The sequence below is a fragment of the Sus scrofa genome, chromosome X (genome assembly GCF_054392235.1).
Source record: "Sus scrofa isolate SSC_HxYL_T2T_F1_AM1 chromosome X, Sscrofa_HxYL_maternal_Yorkshire_Landrace_v2.0, whole genome shotgun sequence".
Taxonomy (NCBI): Eukaryota; Metazoa; Chordata; class Mammalia; order Artiodactyla; family Suidae; genus Sus; species Sus scrofa.
In genome coordinates, this window is record NC_139401.1 from 19,595,470 (window position 1) to 19,617,601 (window position 22,132).

Sequence of the window (22,132 nt, forward strand, 5' to 3'; positions counted from 1 at the left end):
CAAGAGGTGTGGCTTCTGAATGTGACTGTCATGACACATCCGGGCTCTTTCCATTTTTAGCTGTGGATCCTGGCCAAGTGCCCTCACGCAGATGAAACTTCTTGTCTATAAAACGGAGATAATATTACTTCCCTCTTAGGAGGAGGCAATTTCACCAGCGGAGGCAGTCGGTAAACACTGCCTTGTCCAGCCCTCCTGAAGACTCTATAAAGAGGGATATTATTTACGCCCATCTTGCAGATGAAATAATGGAGGCTTCAAAAGATGAAGTCATTTCCCAAAGTTGCCAGGCTATTTTAAATGGGGCAGGGGGGCTGAGGGTCTGGCCCAGGGCTCTCTGACCCACAGGCAGGCTCTTAACCACTGCGAAGGGTCCATCCTGCCAGAAGGCAACCACAAGACAAACCATCTTGAGGCCATAAACCACGCCGTGTTTACAAAAGCACAAGGAGCTGGAGTCTGTTAACATGAAGAAAAAAAAGATGGGTATCAAATTGCAGATATAGGATGAGCTCAACCATGTTACACTATATCCAGAAAGGGGAAAAGATTGGAAAGAACTCAATTTACGGGGCTGATCTCTTGTAGGCTTATAACCGCATATTCGTGTGTTTCCTTCTTAATATTTTTCTGAACTGCCTACATGCCTATAAACTTTATTATACAACAAAGAAAGAACGAAGGACACTCCAGGGGCCACCTCCGCATGGGTACAAGCCCTCCGGCAGAGGGACGTGCCCTGCTCTCAGATCTTACAGCTCCTCCCCGTGAGGCTGGTCCCGTCCAGCTCGCTACCCGGACTCCTTTTTGCTTCCTCTTTCCTGCCTTTGTATAAATTAGACGGGGGACAGATGTGTGTTTACCGAATGAAGTTATCATTGGATCTCTGCCAAGGAACCTTCCTTTACCTCAGAAGCAGAGCAATTTCTTATGCGCAAAACTGCCAACACCCCATGGCCTAATTCTTCCCAGCCAGGCCCCAACAGTGCCCACTCCCCGGAGGTCTTCCTCTCTCTCTGCCATTGGAACATTTGTCTAACCAAGTTCACATGAGCCTCCGGTTACAGAGGCCGTTCCCCCAGGGACCTTGCCTCAAACCACAGGGCCACAAATAAAAAAAGACAATTACAAGTCATCAGATTTTCCAAGATGACTGGGCAAAGGAAAAAAAAAAAAAGCCCTGAGTGTTGTCTCAGATGTGGGATGTAGCAAACACACAAAACCCAACAGGGCAGGAGTTCCCGTCGTGGCGCAGTGGTTAACGAACCTGACTAGTACCCATGAGGTAGTGGGTTCGATCCCTGGCCTTGCTCAGTGGGTTAAGGGTCTGGCGTTGCCGGGAGCTGTGGTGTAGGTCGCAGACGCGGCTCGGATCCTGTGTTGCTGTGACTAGGGTGTATGCCAGTGGGTACAGCTCTGATTCGACCCCTAGCCTGGGAACCTCCATATGCTGCAGGTGCGGTCCTAAAAAGACAAAAGACAAAAAAAAAAAAAAAATGTGACAGGGAAGGGCAGAGGGCCACCCAGGGAGAGGGGATGGGAATCGCTGTGCCAACTGACAGCGCGTGGAGAAGCGGCCGAGCCAGGCGCACATTCGGATGGCAGAGAAAGGAGGCAGGGGTGTGAGGTTGTGTCAGGAGCCCCGGCAGCTTCGGAGGCAAAGGGGCACTTTGGAAAGAAACCTGATCAATGTTGGCCAGATGCCTGCTTTGCTTAGCAGCAGAGGAGGTTTACAAGTTGTCCTGTTTTGTTTTGTTTTTTTTTCCTTGACCGACTGCATTCCCTGATTCCATCACACTTAGCCTTCCTGCCTCCTCAACATGGTGTTACGTTTTTCAAAGGCGACGTCTTTTAAGGTAATTCGAAACAAAAGCCAGGAACAGGGGTCCCTGTAGCTCTAGACCACAGCCCCCATGATTAATAAGGTATTTACATGATTTTTTTTTCTTTTACTGTCACAGGAAGACAGGGCAGTAAGAAGACAGACTGGGTAAACTGGGAGCAAAATCCATCACAGGAGCTCATGAGGCTCAAATAAAAAGGCAGGAGCACATCACATACCTGACTTTCCAGGTTAAGCAGCAGATCAACGTTTTCTCTATTGAGTTTACCAGCATTAACTAGCTCCTGCAGGTGCATGGACAGAAACATCCTTTCAATTCAGTCAAGTATTTTAAGTCATGAATTTTTTAGAGGCACTTGTTCTATTTATTCTCCTCCCTCCATGGTGAAAATAAAACACTTCAGCTCCAAACTCAGGTGGCGTCATCCTGCTCAACTTGCAGGTCGCTGCTAAGAACAGAGGACATTAGAGCTCTGAGTGATCAAAGGGTCCCCTTTATGCTGAGAAAACTGAGGCCTAGAGGGGCCATGTTAAGAGCTAGGCGGTAGCTAAAACAGGCCCAGAGCTCGCATCTCTCTGTGTCCAGATTGTGGCAGTTCATTAAAAAAGAGCCAACGTGAACATGTTCCTAACAAAGCCAGAGGGTTAACATTTTCTCATTTCTAGGAGAGCAGAGCCTTTCATGGCTGCACACATGCAGGGCACACAGGCTTGTGTGTGTGGATCTGCCGGCTTGGACAGACAAGCAAACACCATCCTTCAAAGGACATATGAGCGGGATGTGATTGCCTACTGTTATTAGCAGGAAGGACACAGAGCTGTCTGTCCTGGGGTGACGATAGCAGGAAGGCAAGTTGTGCTTTCTGCTACAGGATTTCCGAAATGACTCTGCCCTGTGTTTGGCAAGCCTGGCTGGTCCCAAGCGAAGGAGCTCGTTCGCTGGCTCAACTGTCCTCCTTGGCAGGACCTTCGATTGGCCGCTTGGCCTCTTAAGCCAGTTTGCCTTCAGAGGTCTGGCCCCAGACATGCGATGTGTTGCAAATAACCAGAGGAGTGTCCTCGTGATGGCTGGCTACCCTTCCAGGGGGCTTTGTTAGAGGACTACGGTAAGGTTTGGAAAGTAAATCTCAGCTTGATTTTGAGCCTTGCGAAACCCTCCTCCAGACATCTGGCTAAATGCTCTGGAGGTGTCTGGATATGAGGCTGGAGAGGAACACAGATGGACAGTTCCTGACCAGGGCACCCCTCACGGCTCTAGAAATGCAGAGGGCCCTCCATTCTGCCCTTTTCTCTCCTGTCACTAGTGATGACTGAAGAGGGCGTCTAGGGCTATGCCCCTCTGCACCCTGCAGAGTCCCCAACCCAGGAGATTCCCCAAGAGCTGCCCCCAAAACCTGCTCTGGGCAGGGTCTCTCTTGAGTTTCCTCTCCTTAGCTTCTGGCCTGGTGGCCTACATCCACGGGTTCCCTCTTGGCTGGGCTCATCTAGACTGCTGGCCTACAGCTACCCAGGCTTTTCTTGTTGTTGTTTGCTTTTTAGGGCCACACCCGCGGCACAGGTAGGTTCCCAGGCTAGGGGTCAAATCGGAGCTGCAGCTGCCGGTCTACCCTACAGCCACAGCAAAGCGGGATTCGAGCCGTGTCTGTGACCTACACCACAGCTCATGGCAACGCTGGATCCTTAACCCACTGAGTGAGGCCAGGGATCGAACCCGCATTCTCATAGATACTAGTTGGATTCGTTTCCGCTGCGCCACGATAGGAACTCCCACCCAGGCTTTGGTATTTGGTTTCTGTCTCAGATGTTCTCTCTGTTGGCTTGGCTTCCCTCTTCACTCCACCTACCCCACCTTGAAAGCACTGCCTGGATTCTATGCCCAGACCTCACATCTAGATAGATGGATGGATGGATGGATGGATGGATGGATCTGGGCCCCTTTGTCTGGGAAGAGACATCTGACAAGGGATCTGGCTTTCTTCTGCCTCTCCTTCTCTTCCTCCTCTTTCAAACTATTACAGGAGAGAGTAGCTAGTGGGAGGCAAGGGACAGAAGGAAGGGAAGGCACAGCCTGTCACAAAACGACGAGCGATTCCCAAATGCTAACCATATAGCAAGCTTGCTGCTAAGGACTAAATGTTTGTCCACTGAATGGACACACGATTCTTACGTTGAAACATAATCCCCAATGTGGTGGTGTTTGGAGATGGGGCCTCTGGCAAGAGATTAGGTCATGAGGGTGGAGCCCTCATGAATGAGATTCGTGTCCTTGTCAAAAAAGACTCTAGAGAGCTCTCTCCCCTCTTCCACCACAGGAAGACACAGCAAGAAGACAGCTATCTATGAACCAGGAAGTGGGCCCTCACCAGATGCCGAATCTTGGACTTTCTAGCCTCCAGAACTGTGAGACATAAACTTCTGTTGATTATAAGCCATCCAGTCTATGGTATTCTGTCATACCAACCTGAATTGACCAAGACACACATGGTTAGAGCCCCTGAAAGAGGAGCGTGGGACACAGGCTCTGCCTCCAAAGAGATGACAGTTAGGAGGGCGTGATGAGAGAGAATCACTTCAGGCGAGAGTATCTGAATGAGGTGCTCGAGTGGGAGAGCACAGGCTGTAAGGCCCAACGGAGAAGGGAGAAGGCGCACCACCCAGGCCTGTTGTGGGAAACGCAGTTGGGCTTCCATCCTAGGACATACTGGGGCCACATCAGCACCTTGATAATCCCCATCTCTGCACATGAAATGACTCAGAAAATTTTCTTTCTTTTTTTTTTTGGCTTTTTAGGGCCGCACCTGTGGCATATGGAAGTTCCCAGGCTAGGGGTCGAATAGGAGCTACGGCTACCGGCCTATGGCACAGCCACAGCCACAGCCACGTGGGATCTGAGCTGTGGCTGCGACCTACACCACAGCTCACGGCAACACCAGATCCTTAACCCATTGAGTGAGGCCAGGGATCGAACCCGCAACCTCACGGTTCCTAGTCAGATTTGTTCAACTCCATGACCCAGAAAATTAAACGGACAGACCAAAAAAAAAAAAAAAATCACAGGTGAATTTTATTCATAATGCTGCTTATTATAAGCACATATTTGTTTTGTTTTGGGGGAGGAGAGGACACTAAAAACAGGGAACTCATTCGTTGGGCATCTTCAGAAATTAGAAAGAAGAGTGGTTCCCAAAAGTCTGGAGGATGTGACTAGGAACAAAGAAAATTGTGGCTGAGGACAGCAGTATAAACCAGACTGTCAGATGATGGGGTCTGAGGTAAGTGGTCTCTTAGGAACTTGGTGAAGAGAATGTAGCCCGAGTTAAAGCAGTGAATTCACCTATGGTGGATTAGCCATTATGGGCATCAAGCGAGAGACTGCCCTTCCTGAAAAAGTTTGGAACCTACAAAACTCCTACCCAACCCAACTACCCAACTAAGGCTGGCACTCAATTGTAATGGAGAATGTGGGAAACCTACTTGATGGTACCACAATGTGTCTGGAGAAGGACCACGGACAGGAAGGGTCCGATCAGCCATGAAAACAGAGAAGAATGGAGAGCTGCTGAGGCCACAGGTGCGGGGCTTTTTCCAGCATCATCTGGGCTTAGCTGAACCCTACAGCGCCCTTGGCTCATGCTTCCCTCCAGGGCATGAGGAGGCCTCAAACTGTGTCTGCAAGACCCTTCATGAGAACAACTAGCTCCTCTTCTTTTCATCCCTTGCTCTCTCAGAAAGTACCACATAAATGTGCTTTCCTGTAGAATCTGGCTTCTAAAGAAGCAAGCCCACGGGGAGCAAATGCCCAGGGCAGGCAGACCCGTGTGTCCCAGACAGGCTGACATTTCAGTTCTTGTTGCGATTAGTAAGCTGGCAGCCTGCTCCCCGGGTAAGTCTCGGAGTTTGCAAAGGCGAGCCTGCATCCCAATCCCAGGCATCCTTAGAGCTTTTTGATGGCAGGTTTCTGTGTCCCTGAGGCTAAAGCAGACCCTCCACTGTAGGGCATTCACTAGGGAAACACCTCTGGGCATCTTAGCCACGCCCCGGTTCTCAGCACGGTGCAAACTCAAAAGAGCCCCCCTTACCGCTACATACTAGAAAAGTACCATTTTCTGGTGACTTCAGTGGTTTCTCTTAAAAGACCTGGATCCTGAGAGTTGCTTAAAATGCTTTCTTTCAGAAACATCATCTTTCAGAATATCTGCTCTATTTTTTTTTAATGACAGTAAGATGTCATTTCTGTAGTTCAGAGAGTCCAAGTTCCCCGTTTTCCTCCAGTCATGATGACAGAGCAGGCACGCTGCTTCATCAGAGCTCGCAGACTATTTCATCTTTCCCTTCTGATCTTCAATTCTTTTGTCCAGGCTCAAAATAAACAGGCAGCCATTGAATCTAGGTTTTCTCATAAGGAGCTTACGTAATTGCTCTCAAATCTGCACCAAGAGAGATGGACTGGGTGCTCTCCGGGAATTTCTTGAGGCAAAGCCCCCAAGCCTTTGCCATCATGAAGAGAGAATCTGCTGAGCTCTCTCAAGAAAGAGCTCCAAGCTCCCGATCCCTCCCACTCGGCTTATCAGACACAACTTAGAATAGATTTATAAGGAGATCCTGCTGAATAGCATTGAGAACTATGTCTAGATACTCATGTTGCAACAGAAGAAAGGGTGGGGGAAAAACTGTAATTGTAATGTATACATGTAAGGATAACCTGACCCCCTTGCTGTACAGTGGGAAAATAAAAAAAAAAAATTAAAAAAATTAAAAATTTAAAAAAAAAAAGAAAGAGCTCCAGGAGTGCCACAAGGCTTTGGACTAAGCACCCAAATCTGTGCCCCGGTAGACAATATGCCAGCCTCATCAGAACGCTTCCGTGATGCCTACTGCTATTTGCTGCTGATCATTACGGACCATCCTCTTTTCTGGGTGAATGACTGCAACCCCAGCCACTGGCAAGACAAGACGACATCTGCTGAAGCCGATGGCAAAATAAGGTTGCAGTCTCTGTCACTCACACAGCGTGTTCGTGTTAATGATTCTAATCATCCTCACGCAGTCAATTCGGCACACAACAGACCCCTCTCCAGTCACGCTGTCCCCAACTCACCCATACCCTGGGTGCAGTAATAAAGGCTGGCAGAACAACCAATGCCAAGCACGTTAGTTGGCTTTATAGGCCAGAGGGAATGAAAAGGATGTAATAGTTTGAATCTTCTGAAAGCTAAATGTCACATTATACAATCACTTCTCAGCTGTAGGTGTTACTCTGTTTGACAGGTATAACTACTGTTTCCCTAAAATTGAGTTTTCTGCTTCTTAGGAACAAGGTTAAAAGACCCATCAAAGAGAGAGTGGCTGCTGGTCTGGGGTGGGAGAGATGCCCACGGGCTGCAAAGAGCGTGCATGCCTCAGTGAGCAACCAGCCGAGGCCACTCATCACTGACAACTTCACTCTCTCAGTGGGAGTCCTCCGGTAACATCTTATGCAACAGAGCAGAGCTTCTAGAAAAGTATGCCATGGAGCCTCTCACTCGAGTGAATTTATCACCCCACGAAAATACGACTGGGGACTAGAAGGCAAGGTGCCGCAATGTAGGCAAGCACAGACTTTGCCCATTTGGTGAAGGAATTATCCAGATTTTACCCTCGCCTGCATGATCTTACCACCTCGGTCAGAGCCAAGAAGGCTGGACCTGTCTGGAAGGATGGTGCGCTTGCTAAAATCCCTCAGCCAAAGGGCGAGGCGTCACCACGGAGGTCTTGCATCCAAATGATTCGGATGTGAACACTTTTTACCAGGTTCGCAAAGACTGGGGAGAAGGTTGAAGTGAGCAGTCTGGGTGGCTCCCTGCCATCCATTCTAAGCCCATAAGGGCAGTGCCTGTTAGGTGCCCTCTTCACTTCCCAGTTACCAGCATGGCAGCCAGCCCACTGACGCCACCCAACAGAGTGAGTGAGGGAAACAACATATACCACCACTGCCAGGCAGCAGATCCTCCCCAAATATGCAAAATGACATGAAGATTATGCCATCTTATACTCACTTGTCTCTATGAATGCACATTATAAAGCGCTAGATTTCTTTTTAGTCATCAAAGTTCTTAAGATGCATTTGAATTCCCAGGGAAGTTCACCAAGACACCAAGATAACTGCGGTGATTTGATGAACTAAAGTCAGATTTCTATCATTCCCGCACCATTTTATTTTTATTTTTATTTTGTCTTTCTGCTGTTTCTAGGGCTGCTCCTGTGGCATATGGAGGTTCCCAGGCTAGGGGTCCAATCGGAGCTGCAGCCGCCAGCCTACACCACAGCCACAGCAACATGGGATCCGAGCCGCGTCTGCGACTTACACCACAGCCCACGGCAACGCCAGATCCTTAACCCACTGAGCAAGGCCAGGGATGGAACCCGCAACCTCATGGTTCCTAGTTGGATTCGTTAACTGCTGCGCCACGACGGGAACTCCCCCTCCTCCTCCCCACCCCCCGCACAATTTTAGCTGGACTCTCCCCACACGTGTGCTAATAGCAATTACAAAGGCTGGAATAGTTAACATGTATGGAGTGTTCTCAAAGGACCAGGCCCTGTGCTAAGGAATTCAGATGCATCATCCCAGTTAATCTTCTCCGCAGTTTAACAAGGTCAGTGTGATTATTCTTGCAATTTTATAGATGAGAATACAGTCATCACTCAGCATTCGTGGGAGATTGGGTCTAGGACCCCCTACAGAGAGCAAACTCCGCAGATGCTCAAGTTCTTCATATAAAATGTGATAGTGTTTGCATATAACCTATGCACAGTCTCCCCTATACTTTAAGTCATCTCTCGATTACTTATAATACCTAATACAATGTAAATGCCACATAAATGGTTATGAATACAGTGTAAACGCTATGTCAATAGTTGTCATTGCACAGTGATTTGGAGAAATTCAAGCTTTACCTTTAGGAACTTTCTGAAATTTATTTTTTTAACATTTTGGATCCAAGGTTGACTGAATCCACAGATGCAGAACCTGCAGGCACAGAGGGCTGAGTAAACTGAGGATACACTCCGTGAGGTGAACTTGGACATGAAGTGACAGGGCCGGAATTCAAGTCCAAGTCTATTCAAGGCTGCAGTGTAGAGTCACAATCACTACACTCTATAAATGTTTGCCAAACGTCATTCCTGTGTCTTACTGTTTTAAACCATTTACTATACAGTCATCATTAAGTGTTAGTGTCTGTTTTTCTCGGGGATAAATTCTGTCAAATGACAACCCACCACTGCAATCACTGTCAATAAAAATGGCTTTAATGGAAAAAATAAAAGTCATTAAAAAATGGCTCAAATGATTCTGCTTGGTGGAAAATGTCCTTATTGAATGGTGACCGCTTCTTTGTTCTGCAAATTTATTCGCCTCCTAATATATGGTTGGAAATAAGAAGGCAGGGTTGGCATGTCTTAGAGAACTGCATCTACACTGGAGCTTCCCAAACTGTAATGCGTAAACAGATCACCTACGGATCCTGATAAAATGCAGGTTCTGATGCTTCAGATCTAGGGTTGGGGGTCCCAGCATTTCTAACAAGCTCCAGGTGATGCTGACAAAGTGTGGTCCAAGGATAAGCAGTAAGTCTCAATGATCTCGAAAATACTGGGAAGCAGAATCTAGATTCTCCGAAACAAACTTGATTCTTAGAATAACAGATGTGGAAAAGAACATCATTCAGCTAAACAATAAAAGAAAGCAAGCTATTAAAAAGCCTAAAAGCTGTGGCCCTTGGCTTCAAACTAATCTAAGGAGCTACAGGCAATAATCTTGGTAGGTACCGACACTATCTAGTGCCGTGAACAATCATATCCGTTCATCTAAGTAGTGTATACACCATCATTGCTCTTTAGTATCCCTGGCAACCAGTCCACAAGTATTGCAGCTACCTTTCCTAAACCTCTACTCCGTGGGAATGACGATGGGTCAAGGTCAGGTTCACAGTCCAGCAGTAAAGCCCCCCTGGGCATGAAGAGAGTGCAGGTGGGGACAGGTGGGCAGAAGTCATGTGAAAGCCTGAGCAAAGAGCCCTGAGGTACAGAACAGGTTGGAAAAGAGCAAATCACTGCCCCTTTAGAATGTAAAGTGCTTCTAACTTGTTGAAAGGTCTTGTTACATCATCATCATCAGAGAAACAATATACCTGGAGTGAGGCAAACAAAGATGGACTGGTTCATTTAAACCACAGCATTATAAACTGGGTTCCCACAAAGAAAGAAAGCACGGATCAGAGGTGTATAGGTGTGTATGTGTGTGAGTGTGTGTATGTTTGTACGTATATGGACATGTATACACATGCATGCCCACACACACACACACACACACACACGAGTTAGGAAGATTAGCAGGCTTCACTCTGCATCCTCAGCTTAACAATGTGCTTTGTAGCCACTTCCACAATAGTGGCCACTTCACCACCCCAAGGACATGCTATGCAGGATGCAGGCCTTCCCCTTACCAATGGAACACCCAATGTTCTTGCCATTTATTTGGGTGCCAGGTACTGCACCAAATGCTTCTCACACATTATCTTGTTTATTCATGTAACAACCCTAGAATAAGGCTCACTGATGAGGAAACGGAGGCTTGCGGAAGTCAGTGGACTTGTTCATACACACCAGGGATGGGGCAGCCAAGGGCTCAGAACTTGGGTCCAAACTAAAACGCCAGGGCTCTTCAACCACCAACTTCCCCCACCCCACGTTCCGAGCCCCGTCTCGGAAACCACAACTGTGACAGCACGTGGCTTACTGAGATTCAAGCCATGGAAACTTACATTCCCCTCCTTTTCAAAGTCGGGTGGAAGTAACTTCACGAAGTTATCAGGGAACACGCCTCGTCTGCCGTTGAGCTCTCCTTCCCACCAGCCTACGTCGATGCAGTCCTGGGAAAGAGGAGAGTGGAGCGTGAGAAACGGGGTCCATAAGCACCCTACGGAGAGGTCTGACATCCTTTCTAGAGAACGGAGGCCTTGTCCTTGAGGCCACCACCATCAATGGTTTTACTAAGACGAAATCAGCACAAACCCCAAAGTCAGATGGGAGAATAAGCTTAAGTGTGCTAGAGCTGCCAGCAATGACTCAAAACTCAGGGCTACTTTTATTTTATTTATTTATTTATTTATTTATTGTCTTTTTAGGGCCGCACCCGCGCCATATGGAGGTTCCCAGGCTAAGGGTCCAATCAGAGCTGTAGCTGCCGGCCTACACCACAGCTCATGGCAATGCCGGATCCTTAACCCACTGAGCAAGGCCAGGGATCGAACCCGAGTCCTCAAAGATGGTAATCGGGGTTCGTTAACCTCTGAGCCATGACAGGAACTCCAGGGCTGCTTTTAGATGCACTGGATCAGTAAGATCTTTCTCCCCCCCTCCAAGATAGGAGAATATGTATTTTCTTCATTTTAATTTTACTGAAATAAAATTATTTCATTAACTGCAAAAGGGGTTTAGAAAACATGATATGCACAAGTGTTCTCTTTGATTAGCCTGTCACAAAGCTTGTCGAAATTAAGAAGGGCTTTGCGACAGTCACCCAAGCATAAGAAAAATCACAACCTATGTAAGCTCATTAATGTACCTTCTCCTTTCCATGCTGATGGGGCACAGCTGTCATCACAAAAAGCTCTTCCCCCACTTTACAGAACTGAATGTTTGCTTACTAAATGCATGAATACATTTATTCATTCTTCCAGAGCAAAACTGCTTGCTTTTGAATAATCTCGATTCTGTTCATTCAGCTGCCCAACGTGCACTGAGCACCTACTCTGGGCCAAGTGCTAGGGAGAGTGCAAGAGCTCAGCCTTGGCAAAGGTCCATCCTGAGCCTCATGGCCTCACGGTTTGTCCAGGTCCTCAGTCTCATGCCACAGAACCACTTCCAGTTTTCCCCGTGTCCTACGGGTTGCTCTAGTTTGGTAATACATCTTGGATTTGCCCTGTGGGTCCAATTCCATTTCTAACCGAACCCAATCCCAGATGCATCTAGCCTGCTGTAAACCTCTTCACTCAGGCACTTCTTCCTTCCCAGTGTATGTACAATACACACAGCACTGTTAAGTATACATCCTTGAGCAAAAACCCAATTCTGAGACTCTGATCAACAGCTTCCAGCTAAAGCCTGAAATGAGTGAAGGCTTTCCAAAAAAAAAAAAAAAAATGCTGGTAACACAGAGGACCTTTAAAATAAATGCTCAAGCAAGTGAGCAATTCCTGCTCAGGGCCTATGGAGACAAACTGATGGTCTTCCACAAGAACAGTGGGGTTGGGGAAGGGGCCGGGAGGGCTCAAGAAGTAGATGTGCAGGTGGCCCAGGGCCTGGCGATACGCCCCTAGTGGGCCATGGCTTATGTGACTCACGTGTGCCTTGCTGGAGCATCCATTCCAGCAAAGTGAGAAACACATCTGAGTGTGTTACCATTACACCCCCGCCCACTGGACCATAACTGATAAAATAAGTATTTGTGGCATCAATGAAGACTTTCTAACCTGACTTCTGTGATCTTCTGCAGTCCAAGACTGCATTACTACAGGGCGAGATGGCCTCTACCTCAACCTGTGAGGATTCTGCCTACGTTAACACAGGGTTCACCTCATCGCTTTCTCTTCCCCCAGTGGAATCTGTCACCAGGACAGAGTGACCCTTTAGAAGAGAACGTGGGTTTGGGAAAAGGGTCCTTGATCATACTGTAAGTTCCAGCCCCAGCCAACACTAAAAAACAAACACGTGAAGCATCAAAGTTCAGATCTACCCAGTACAAAGCCAGGTTCAAAAGGGTTACAACATAAAAGAATGCTTGTCTTTCTTGGAAAATGACAATGAGAAATCATGGAAGTATTCCGGTCCTGCTCACATCATATCACCTCCTCAACAATCTAGCATCTGTCCCTAAAGAAAGAGATTCACAAACAGGGGTGGTGGCGGCAGAATGTGATGGCTTCTGAGGTTCTTCCAACCCTGAGAAACTATCATGTCATCAACAACAGTGGGAAAACTTACAAAGGAGTTCAGGCGGAATTTCTTTACTCCTAATCCTTAGAAATTAAGTCGTTCAAACAAGAGCCTCTGTTTCTGAGGAAATACCTGGCATAATTTTTTTCCTCCTTTTTTTTTTTTGGACACATCCTTCTCATCTTCAAAACTCAACTTGAAGATCACATTTAGGAAAGTGACTAATGAAACCTTTATCTTTTCCCAAACACTGAGAACTGTGTTAATCTGCATTTCACGACATTCCATTCAACAAATATCTATTAAATCTAAAATATATTTAAGTTCATTCTGTAGGCACCAAACATTAAACATGCAAAAGAACACGATCCCTAATTCCAGGGAGCCTAGAGATTTGTGTGAAACACACACGTGTGCGTGCACACACACGTCCTCTTTTTATTTTTAGCTATTTCAAGGCTGCACTCATGGCATATGGAGGTTGCCAGGCTAGGGGTTGAATCGGAGCTGTAGCCGCCGGCCTACACCACAGCCACAGCCACGCCAGATCCGAGCTGCATCTGCGACCTATACCATAGCTCACAGCAACGCCGGATCCTTAACCCACTGAGCGAGGCCAGGGATCAAAGTTGCATGCTCATGGATCCTAGTGGGGTTCGTTAACAACTGAGCCACAAAGGGGACTCCTACCAGGTCCTTTTTTGACAACAGATCTCCACCAAGAGTTCCAATACCGAGGAATCATTAACAGCTTTACAAATAATCTTAAATCTTTTCATGTGTGAAGGGTTTGCTTCTGTGAGCACTGCTCTCCACATCCATTTCAGATCATCCGATACAGAACTATGTCCATACAAGGCACTCAAATATTATTTAGTGCTGTATTTTAAAAAAGGCTTTCTTTCAAACTTTCTAAATGGTACAAATCCATGTTACCCATTACCCTTACACAAGCAGTAACCCCAGAACCACTGCAATGAAGCCTTCTGCTTCATCCATGAGAAAAACAAGCAAGAAAATTTTAATAAGCAAAAGCCTATCCAGCTTAACTTTAGAACTTACAGACGCCTACAGGGGAAAACAGTGCAGATGACATTATATTTATGACACTTCCCATCAGTGGTGAATAGCTCGGATGGCTCATTTATGTTCTGCTTTTTAAAGAAAACATTAACAGTGCTAATCATTGCAGGATTCGAGGTAAAAGAGGAAAAGCATGAAGGTAGAACACAATATGTCTAATTGTTCCGACTGGTATAAGAACAAGTACAAGGCTCAGAGATGAAATTAAGTACCTTCGAAAAAGAAAACTGCCCTTGTGACTTAGAAGACTAAGGAAAGTGAAAAGGGAGTCTGCTGCAGGACAGAAAATAGCCGCAGGGTCAAGATGCCTCAAGTGGGACAGAGATTTAGAGAAGTGAGACTTTTTCCCCCCCTAGCAAGAGAAGCTAATTTAAGGGAAACAGGACAAATTTTGACAGTAAAATGAGAAGGGAAAATAAGTCCTCTTCAACAAACCAGACAAAAGAACCGGCTTTTGGTGGCAGAGATGAAGAGAGAATTATTTCTATGAGGGCTCCGCTTCCCTAAGTGTAAAAGAGCAGTTGATTCAATTTATTTAATGAGGACCTAAAACATGCAGAACAGGAGAGGAATTCAGGGGAAAAAAGACAATCATCGTGTCCTTCTGGGGCTGCCTAGCTCAGAGCCTAGTGGGAGAGGCAGACGCGGTGGATCAATATGGCACAGAAACACCGGCTGGAGTGCTAGGCTGGACTGAAAACAAGTGGGACCAAGAGAAAGGGCAGAACAAGGGCGAGAATCAAGACAATGGGAAAGGCGAAGGGTGGGATGACCAAATGTGAAAGCAGGGAGGAGGGAGAGTGGGTAGCTGGAGTCCTGGAAAAGAATATTCAAGAATGGGCATTTATAGCGAAGGCAATGCCTGGTTCCCAGGAGGCTCCCAACCAACCTCTGCCAAAGAGCCAGGGATGTGAGGTGAGGCAAGATGGCACCCATGGGTGACGGGGCAAAATGGAGGTCAACGACTTCTGAGGCCAGAATGTCATCAGGGTGGAGGGGATGTCCCCAAGGCAGGAGGTGGGTAAGGGCAGGAAAGAGGCCGTAGCTGAGCACCAAGGAGAGAGGCTGTGTGGTCAAAATGCTGGAAGATTTTAGAGTGACCATGGAATGTATTTCTAAACCAAGGATACTATTAATAACTACACCGCAGGCCTATCTAGCATGACCCAAGAAGACAGCCACTCTAGTGGATTCTGAGGTTCCAATAAGGATGAGGAAAGGGCAGTTTGTGCAGGTGAGGGGACGGTCTTTAAATGAGGTGGGAATTTGCAGCGGGCAAGCAGAAAAGATCAGCATGTGGATGAAAGCTGCCAGAACGCTGATGATTACAAATAAGATCTATTCGCATGCAAGCAGAGGAAAGTAGACCTCGACCCTTATCACGAGTCAAAGAGTATGGAAAGAATTCTATTTCTGAACTAGAATGTTCACTCTTCTATGATTCAGTTGTCAGAGTGGTTTCTCTATGCCTCATCACCAGGCAGGTATCAGAGTAAAATAGAGTTGTCCTTACGAAATGCAAATGATGCTGTTTCCGTTTAAGGAATGAATACACAGAGCCTTAGGTGTGCTGTCTTCCAACCTCTATGTCTGCATTATCTCAGGTGAGCCAAGATAGCGCAGAGAAAGGAGGAAGAGAGTGAACTTGGGCTCTCTGAGACTCAAGTGGTCCTTAGTGGTAAAAACTCCGGGTCTCAGTTTCTTGATGCACAGGAAAAGATGTTTGGAGTATAAAGAGCAACACAATTGCTGCTGCTGCTGGTTGTCATTACTATGATTCTAGGGGCGGGTCCCAGAGATGCTGAGGGATCACAAGGCTAGGAAAGCGTCTTAATTAAGCACACATGCATCTGTCATGTGACTCAGAGCCGTCATCCAGTGAAACCCCTTGGCAGCAGCTCACACACTTGGAGGGCCCAGGGTGTGTCTGAGGAGGGAGGCTGGCCCAGACCTCAGTGTCTCAATGTCATGCCTTAATTTGCTCCATCCTGCTAGAGGGGCCCTGGGGAGTGTGGCAGGAGCACTCCACCACTTCACATGGCTCTCATGTCAGGGACCATCTGAGAACCACTCCCTGACATCCAACCTGTCGGCGTGACTCGGCTGTGTCTGTCTCTCATCTAGGCACCTTGGATCTTTAGAAAAGATAAACTTGCAGAGTTCCCATTGTGGCCCAGCAGAAACAAATCCGACTGGGAACCATGAAGTTGCAGGTTTGATCCCTGGCCTCGCTCAGTGGGTTAAGGATCTAGCGTTGCCGTGAGCTGTGGTGTAGGCTGCAGACGTGGCTCGGATCTGGCGTTGCTGTGGCGCAGGCTGGCAGCAACAGCTCCGATTGGACCCCTTAGCCTGGGAACCTCCATATGCTGCTGGTGCGGCCCTAAAAAAAAAAAAAAAAGAAAAGAAAGAAAAAAGAAGATAAACTTGCCATCTGGCTTGTAAATTGTAAAATCTGGCCACACTTCATTTGGGGCTCCATTTTGTCAAGAGTGCAAAGCACATCTTAGACCAGCGTCTCTCTCAAAGCTGGGTGCCTATTTGAGAATCACTTGGGGCTACGTCCCACACCAATTAAGTCACAATTCCTGGGGGGTGAGACCGAGAAATCAGTGCTTTCTAAAGGTTCCTAGGTCCTTCCAACGTGCTGACTGAGAACCAATGACTCAGACCAGTGCTTCTCAAATGCTAATGTGCATACTATCCACATATAGCAGGGATCTTGTGAACATGTCAAGTCCAATTCAACAGGTCTGGGGCTGGTCAGAAATTCAGCAGTTCACACAGGTTCCCAGGTGCTGCCAGTGCTGCTGGACCACATTTCGAGCATCGAGGCTCTCAACAATGGTAAGCTCCTTGAAAACAAAGGGTCTTATCTTTATACCTCTAATGCCTACCATATTGTGCCTGGCAAGGTCTGATTATGAATATCTGTCAGCCAAATGGATGAACTGATGGATGGCCCAGTCTCCCTCCAGACTACTCATCTACTTCTCTCAATTTTCAAACATAAGAAGTGAGGTCAAGTTGAATGAGGCGGAGGCAGGTCTAGATTAACTATACAAGAAAGCACCATCTATAAAATCAGGCTCACCTGTTGGTCTGTATTGACTTTATTATTTGTTCATAACTGTGGTAACAGCTTAAAAAGTACCTTCAAGAGGTAGGTCACATTTTCTCAGACATCATCCATGTCCTCTTTGAGTTTGGACAGGAACGCACAGCTCCGGAATCACTGTATCAAGCCCCCACATGAAAAGATGAAAATGGATTCACCAGAAAAAGAAAGGTCCGCATGAAAAAAAAAGGCACTCTGCTTGGTCCCCTCTCCTGGTGGTCAGCTGTCGCCACACTTCCTAGTACCGATTTTGCAGGAATCATTCAGTGTGGCTGTTTTTCACGACCTTCTCTGACGACTGAAATATCATTCGAGGAGAACGTGAGGGTTGTACGCTTTCAGTGTGGCTGTCAAGTGAGCCTGAGTGCCCCAAGAGGGCATCACACCCTCAGCATCTCACCGGCAGTATGAAAAGTGCTGTTTAATATCTACTAATGAATGCCTCCTGCCTGGAGCTTCAGGGGGGCTGTTGAGAGGAAGCCCCACGGAAGCTGGAGCCCAGGAGCATTCAGCTCTGCCTCTGCTTGTTAACGCCTCCCCAAGAGATGCAATTATTCTGCATGGCTGGGATTTCTGCTCCAAATTTCCAACATCCCATAAGTCAGTTACTCCAGCAGGATCATCAACACCACGTGTTATGAGGGACCAGGAAAAAGAGAACTAGGGTCTCTCTCAGCATCAGAAGAAATACCTGGCAGACCAGAGTTAATGACAGCAGCCAAGGGGACTGCCCCAAGGACAAGCCCACTCAAGAAAATGTCACAGTCCAAATGCCAACATCCCGGATGAGTGAGGATTAGGCAGTCATTCACTGATTTGGGATACTGAGAGGGTGTGACCAAAAAAGAAAGCATCTACTTGTAAAAAGAAAAGGAAAATTCCAACTTTGTGTTGAGCAATAACTTAGATGCTTTGCTATGCTAACTTCTGACTTTTTCATTTTACATACTGAATAACTGGTAACAAACAATTGGCTGAGCAACACACAAAAAACAGTAACTGAGCTTCCTTTTGATCATGTCGATATTGATTCCATAACTGAAGCATGCATTGATGCCTGAGGACTACCAGAAGTGACCCCATGTCTTGTACAAGCTCACCATATCATACCTCAAGTTTTCTTCCATCTGCATACATCTGGGAATTTGTGACTGTACTGTTCCCACCAACCACGCACGCCACATTGTTGAGGGACTGAATTGTGTTGTCTTCCTTGCAAGACTGAAGTTTCATTATGGTGGGCGTGTCACTTGCAGATCAGCTTGGTTTTAGGGTTCATTTAGGGTGGGTCTAGGGTAGCGCTATTCCCACGGCTGACTTTTCTGGATTGTCAACTGGATGCCAAGTGTGTTGAGCAAAGTTTCTCTATTCCGCTTGGCCAGAACTCCAGCATCTCTCACCGCTGGTGATCTCTGGGATATCCACTCAGCTCACAGCCCACTCGCACACCCCCGTCCCCGTATTTATTTTCTGCCTGGTAGAAGCTTGCCCTATTGATGCACAGCTTAGTATCTAGACAAAGATTCAAGGGACCTCCCTACATAGAGACTTCAGTTCTTTCTTGGCACTGCTGGCTTCTCTGCAATTCCCTGCCCTGAAAATTCCAACCACCTTGGCAGCCCTGAGTCACAATCTCTGTTTCCTCTAGGCAATGAGCTCTGTGTTTGGGCTCTGGTGCCCAGTGCAGCAATTTAGAAAGTGCCCCCAGGCAAAAAGCCAGGGTTGCTGTGGAACTCACTTTAATGCTTTCCTTCTCTTAAGGATCATATCCTTATGCATTGTCTGATGCCTAAAAAAAAGCTGGTTCATGTATTTTGTCCAATTTTAAAGTTGTCTCTGGCAGGAGGGTAAGTCTAATACCCTTTACTCCACCATGGCCACAACCAGACGTTATATTCTCACTGGAAAAGATTGTTTCTTTAATTGGAATGAATTTATTTTATTCCAGATAGAATAAAACTTTAAGCTCTATCTTTAAAAGTCGGAGCTATTTCAAGGGCCAAGTCCCAAAAGGAGTCCTAGAGAAAGAATTTCTGAAATGAAGATACATACAAGGGCTTTTAATTATCCTGGAGTTTCCCTTGCTAGTCATATACATCATTTGCTAACAATGAAGGTGGAATGTTCCCTGAGGAAAAGCAGAGTCAGTGTTAAACATCTTTATACGGAAAAGTTAAATATATGCAGTAAGTTAGTGCCACCCAACATTTTCCAGATAAGGGCACATCTATAAAGTGATAATATTTTGAAGACATGCTACAGGGGGCCTGATGGTTGGGGGCCTTCGACCTGGGGGTGGGTTGTGGTGGTTCTCCCCACCTAAGGCCCTCTGCATGCATCCAGGAGAGCTGAGGGGGTCACTGTCCTATTATATAACCCGCTCAGGGCACACTGGTTAGGAAATGCTACAGAAATGACCTTTGAGTCCAGATGTCACTAAGAAATGAGAAGAAAAACTGCAACCAAATCTCAGTCCCCAGAAAGAGAACAGAGCTTTCACGGGCCTGAAGAAAGGCAGGCAGGCAGGCAGGACGCAGGAAGGCCCGAGGGGACTTTAATAGGAGACAACCCAGAGCAGAAGCCCAAAGGCCTCAGTGTTCACAGAGTGTTTCCCTCTAAGAAAAAGATGCTTCTATCTGGAGCCTTGACAGGGAGCGGCACCCGACAGATGCTGCCATACTGGCCCAACTCCAGGGTCATCAGTCACTTTGGGCATCTCCTGGAGCTATGGGACATAGCTGTATAGTTTGTCACAACAAATACACAAGAACTGCTTACTGAGTTCATTATTGATTTGCAGCTTATACAATCTTAAGTTGCAGGAAATGTTTATGCTTTCAGCCTTTTTCTCCCTAATAGTAGAATGAAAGATTTTCTACCCCCATACGTCTGCTTCAAAAATCAGTAACCATGAGAAAAGCTGTTTGCAAAGAGGGCCTTTCCTCTGAAACCTGGCTTTAAGAATGATCAGAGAGGGAATTCCCTGGTGGCCTAGCGATTTGGCGTTGTCACTGCTGTGTCTTGGGATTGATCCCTGGCCCAGAAATTTCCACGTGCCCTGCGTGCGGCCAAAAAAGAAGAATGATCAGAAATATTAACACATGACGGCGGAGGGCACGTGAACAAGCCATACACACAAAACGCAAATCCTAAAGGTAGCACTTTTGCATTCTGTCCATTTACATATAACCAAGCATGTCAAATTATGTAAGAGTATTTTTCCATAAAAACTTCTCATTTTCTACCTGTTAACATCATTTATATTGAGAGGACCGCTTACTACTCAATTCTAGAAGCTGTTTCTAATGGCGCCTTCAGCTCATACAAAGCTTTTGGCTGAGGGCATAATTTCTCTCTAGGCATCCTACAGCTCAGTTTTCATTTTCACTTGTGTTTAGAGAACGATACCGATTCCGCGTCCAAATACATGCTTTTCTTTCATTAAGAGGATACTAGATGTAATAAAAAAATTGTGCTTCATTACAAAGACACTGGTGTTTATAAAGCATCTTTTATTATGTGTTAGGAGATGTTCTGAGCTCTTATACCACCTCTAAGAGACACAAAAAAGGCTGTTTGGGTGAGGGCGGGGGAGTCTCCATTTCACAAATAAGCACCAGGAAGGAACATGAAACAAAGGGCGTGGCCATGGTCACGATGAAGGTCAAGAACATCCAAGCCATTTGCAGCAGCAATTGGTAAATTCTCACCTTCTATCTCCCTTTTTTTCCGCGAGACAAATCTATGTTTCTCCTAAGTGTTTCTATTAGGAAAATTTATTCCTTGGCATAAAAACTTGTTTGGAGTCTTTTTATATACAGCAAATTTTAGCTTCTAGGCCTGAGCAGTGAGTGAAAAATACAATTCCCAGGTCAAAGCTTGGTCCTGAGGCAGCTCAGCTGAGTCAGGCCTGACTGGTGCAGTATGGCGACATTAGTGTGCCACCTTTGGGGATAAGGGGGAATCGGGGTACAGTGGTGGGGGGAAGGGAAAGGCTCTGCTATGGGAGATTCGAATCTTGCAGTACAAAGTGTATTTCCAGGAAGACTCAGACCAAAGACAAGGGCCTTGAAATTCATGCAATTATTATTCACTAAACACTGGGGCTCACATGGCCTTGGAAGAAAAACAGACCAACCAATAATATTCTGTCAACAGTATCTCTGCAGCGGAAAAAAGTTTTTTAATTTTGCCAAAGTTCCATGCAGTAGATTTTTCTTCATGGACTGTGCTTTTGGTGTCATTCTCTAACAGCTTTTTTTCTCCCATGTTTTTATAAATAACTTTTTGTCTTAAATGAAGATTTGTGGTCCATTTTGAGTTAATTCTGGCATAAAATAAATATAGGTTAGGGTTCTTTTTTTTTTTTTTTTTTTTGGCCTATGGATGTTCAATTGTACCAATACCATTTCTTGAAAAGATTATCCTCTTTTTCTTAAATTTTCTTTGCATCTTTGTTGAAAATTACTTGGCTGTATATGTATGGGTCTGTTTCTAGATACTCTATTTTAAGGGCCAGTAAAGTACAGTCCAAGGGCCAAATGGTCTGCTATCTATTTCTAAAGCGCTCAAGTGAAGGAGAGTTTTTTTACATTTTCAAATGGTTTTTAAAAATCAAAAGACTGGACATCCTATTGTGGCTCAGCAGTTAACGATCCTGACTGGTATCCATGAAGATGCAGGTTTGATCCCTGGCCTCACTCAGTGGGTTAAGGATCTGGTGTTGCTGAGGCTGTGGTGTAGGCTGGCAGCTGCAGCTCTGAATTGACCCCTAGGCTGGGAACCTCCAAATACTGCTTGTGCGGCCCTAAAAGGACAAAAAAAAAAAAAAAAAAGACTAATATTTCAAGGAATATGGCAATTATAGGAAATTCAAATTTAAGTGTCCACGAATAAAGGTGGTTTTTTTGTTTTGGGTTTTTTTTTTTTTTTTGCTTTTTAGGGCCACACTTGTGGCCTATGCAAGTTCTCAGGCTAGGGGTCAAATGAGAGCTACAGCTGCCAGCCTACACCACAGTCACAGCAACGCAGGATCCAAGCCACATCTGCAACCTACATCACAGCTCACAGCAATGCTGGATCCTTAACCCACAGAGACAGCTCACAGCAATGCT

The 22,132-nt window shown here is 46.2% G+C and overlaps 1 protein-coding gene across 20 annotated transcripts in view; it reads right to left on the reverse strand.

The window, feature by feature from the left end:
• SH3KBP1 (SH3 domain containing kinase binding protein 1) overlaps window positions 1-22,132 on the reverse strand; it is a 343,775-nt gene that overhangs the window by 66,591 nt on the left and 255,052 nt on the right. For all 20 annotated transcript variants that reach the window (XR_014835801.1, XR_014835802.1, XM_013985983.3 and 17 more), the window contains one exon: window positions 10,648-10,755. Coding sequence is in view for 18 of the 20 variants with exons in the window: in XM_013985983.3 (XP_013841437.2) it covers window positions 10,648-10,755 (108 nt within the window). In the remaining 2 variants the exon portion in view is untranslated. The remainder of the gene's footprint in view (window positions 1-10,647; window positions 10,756-22,132) is intronic.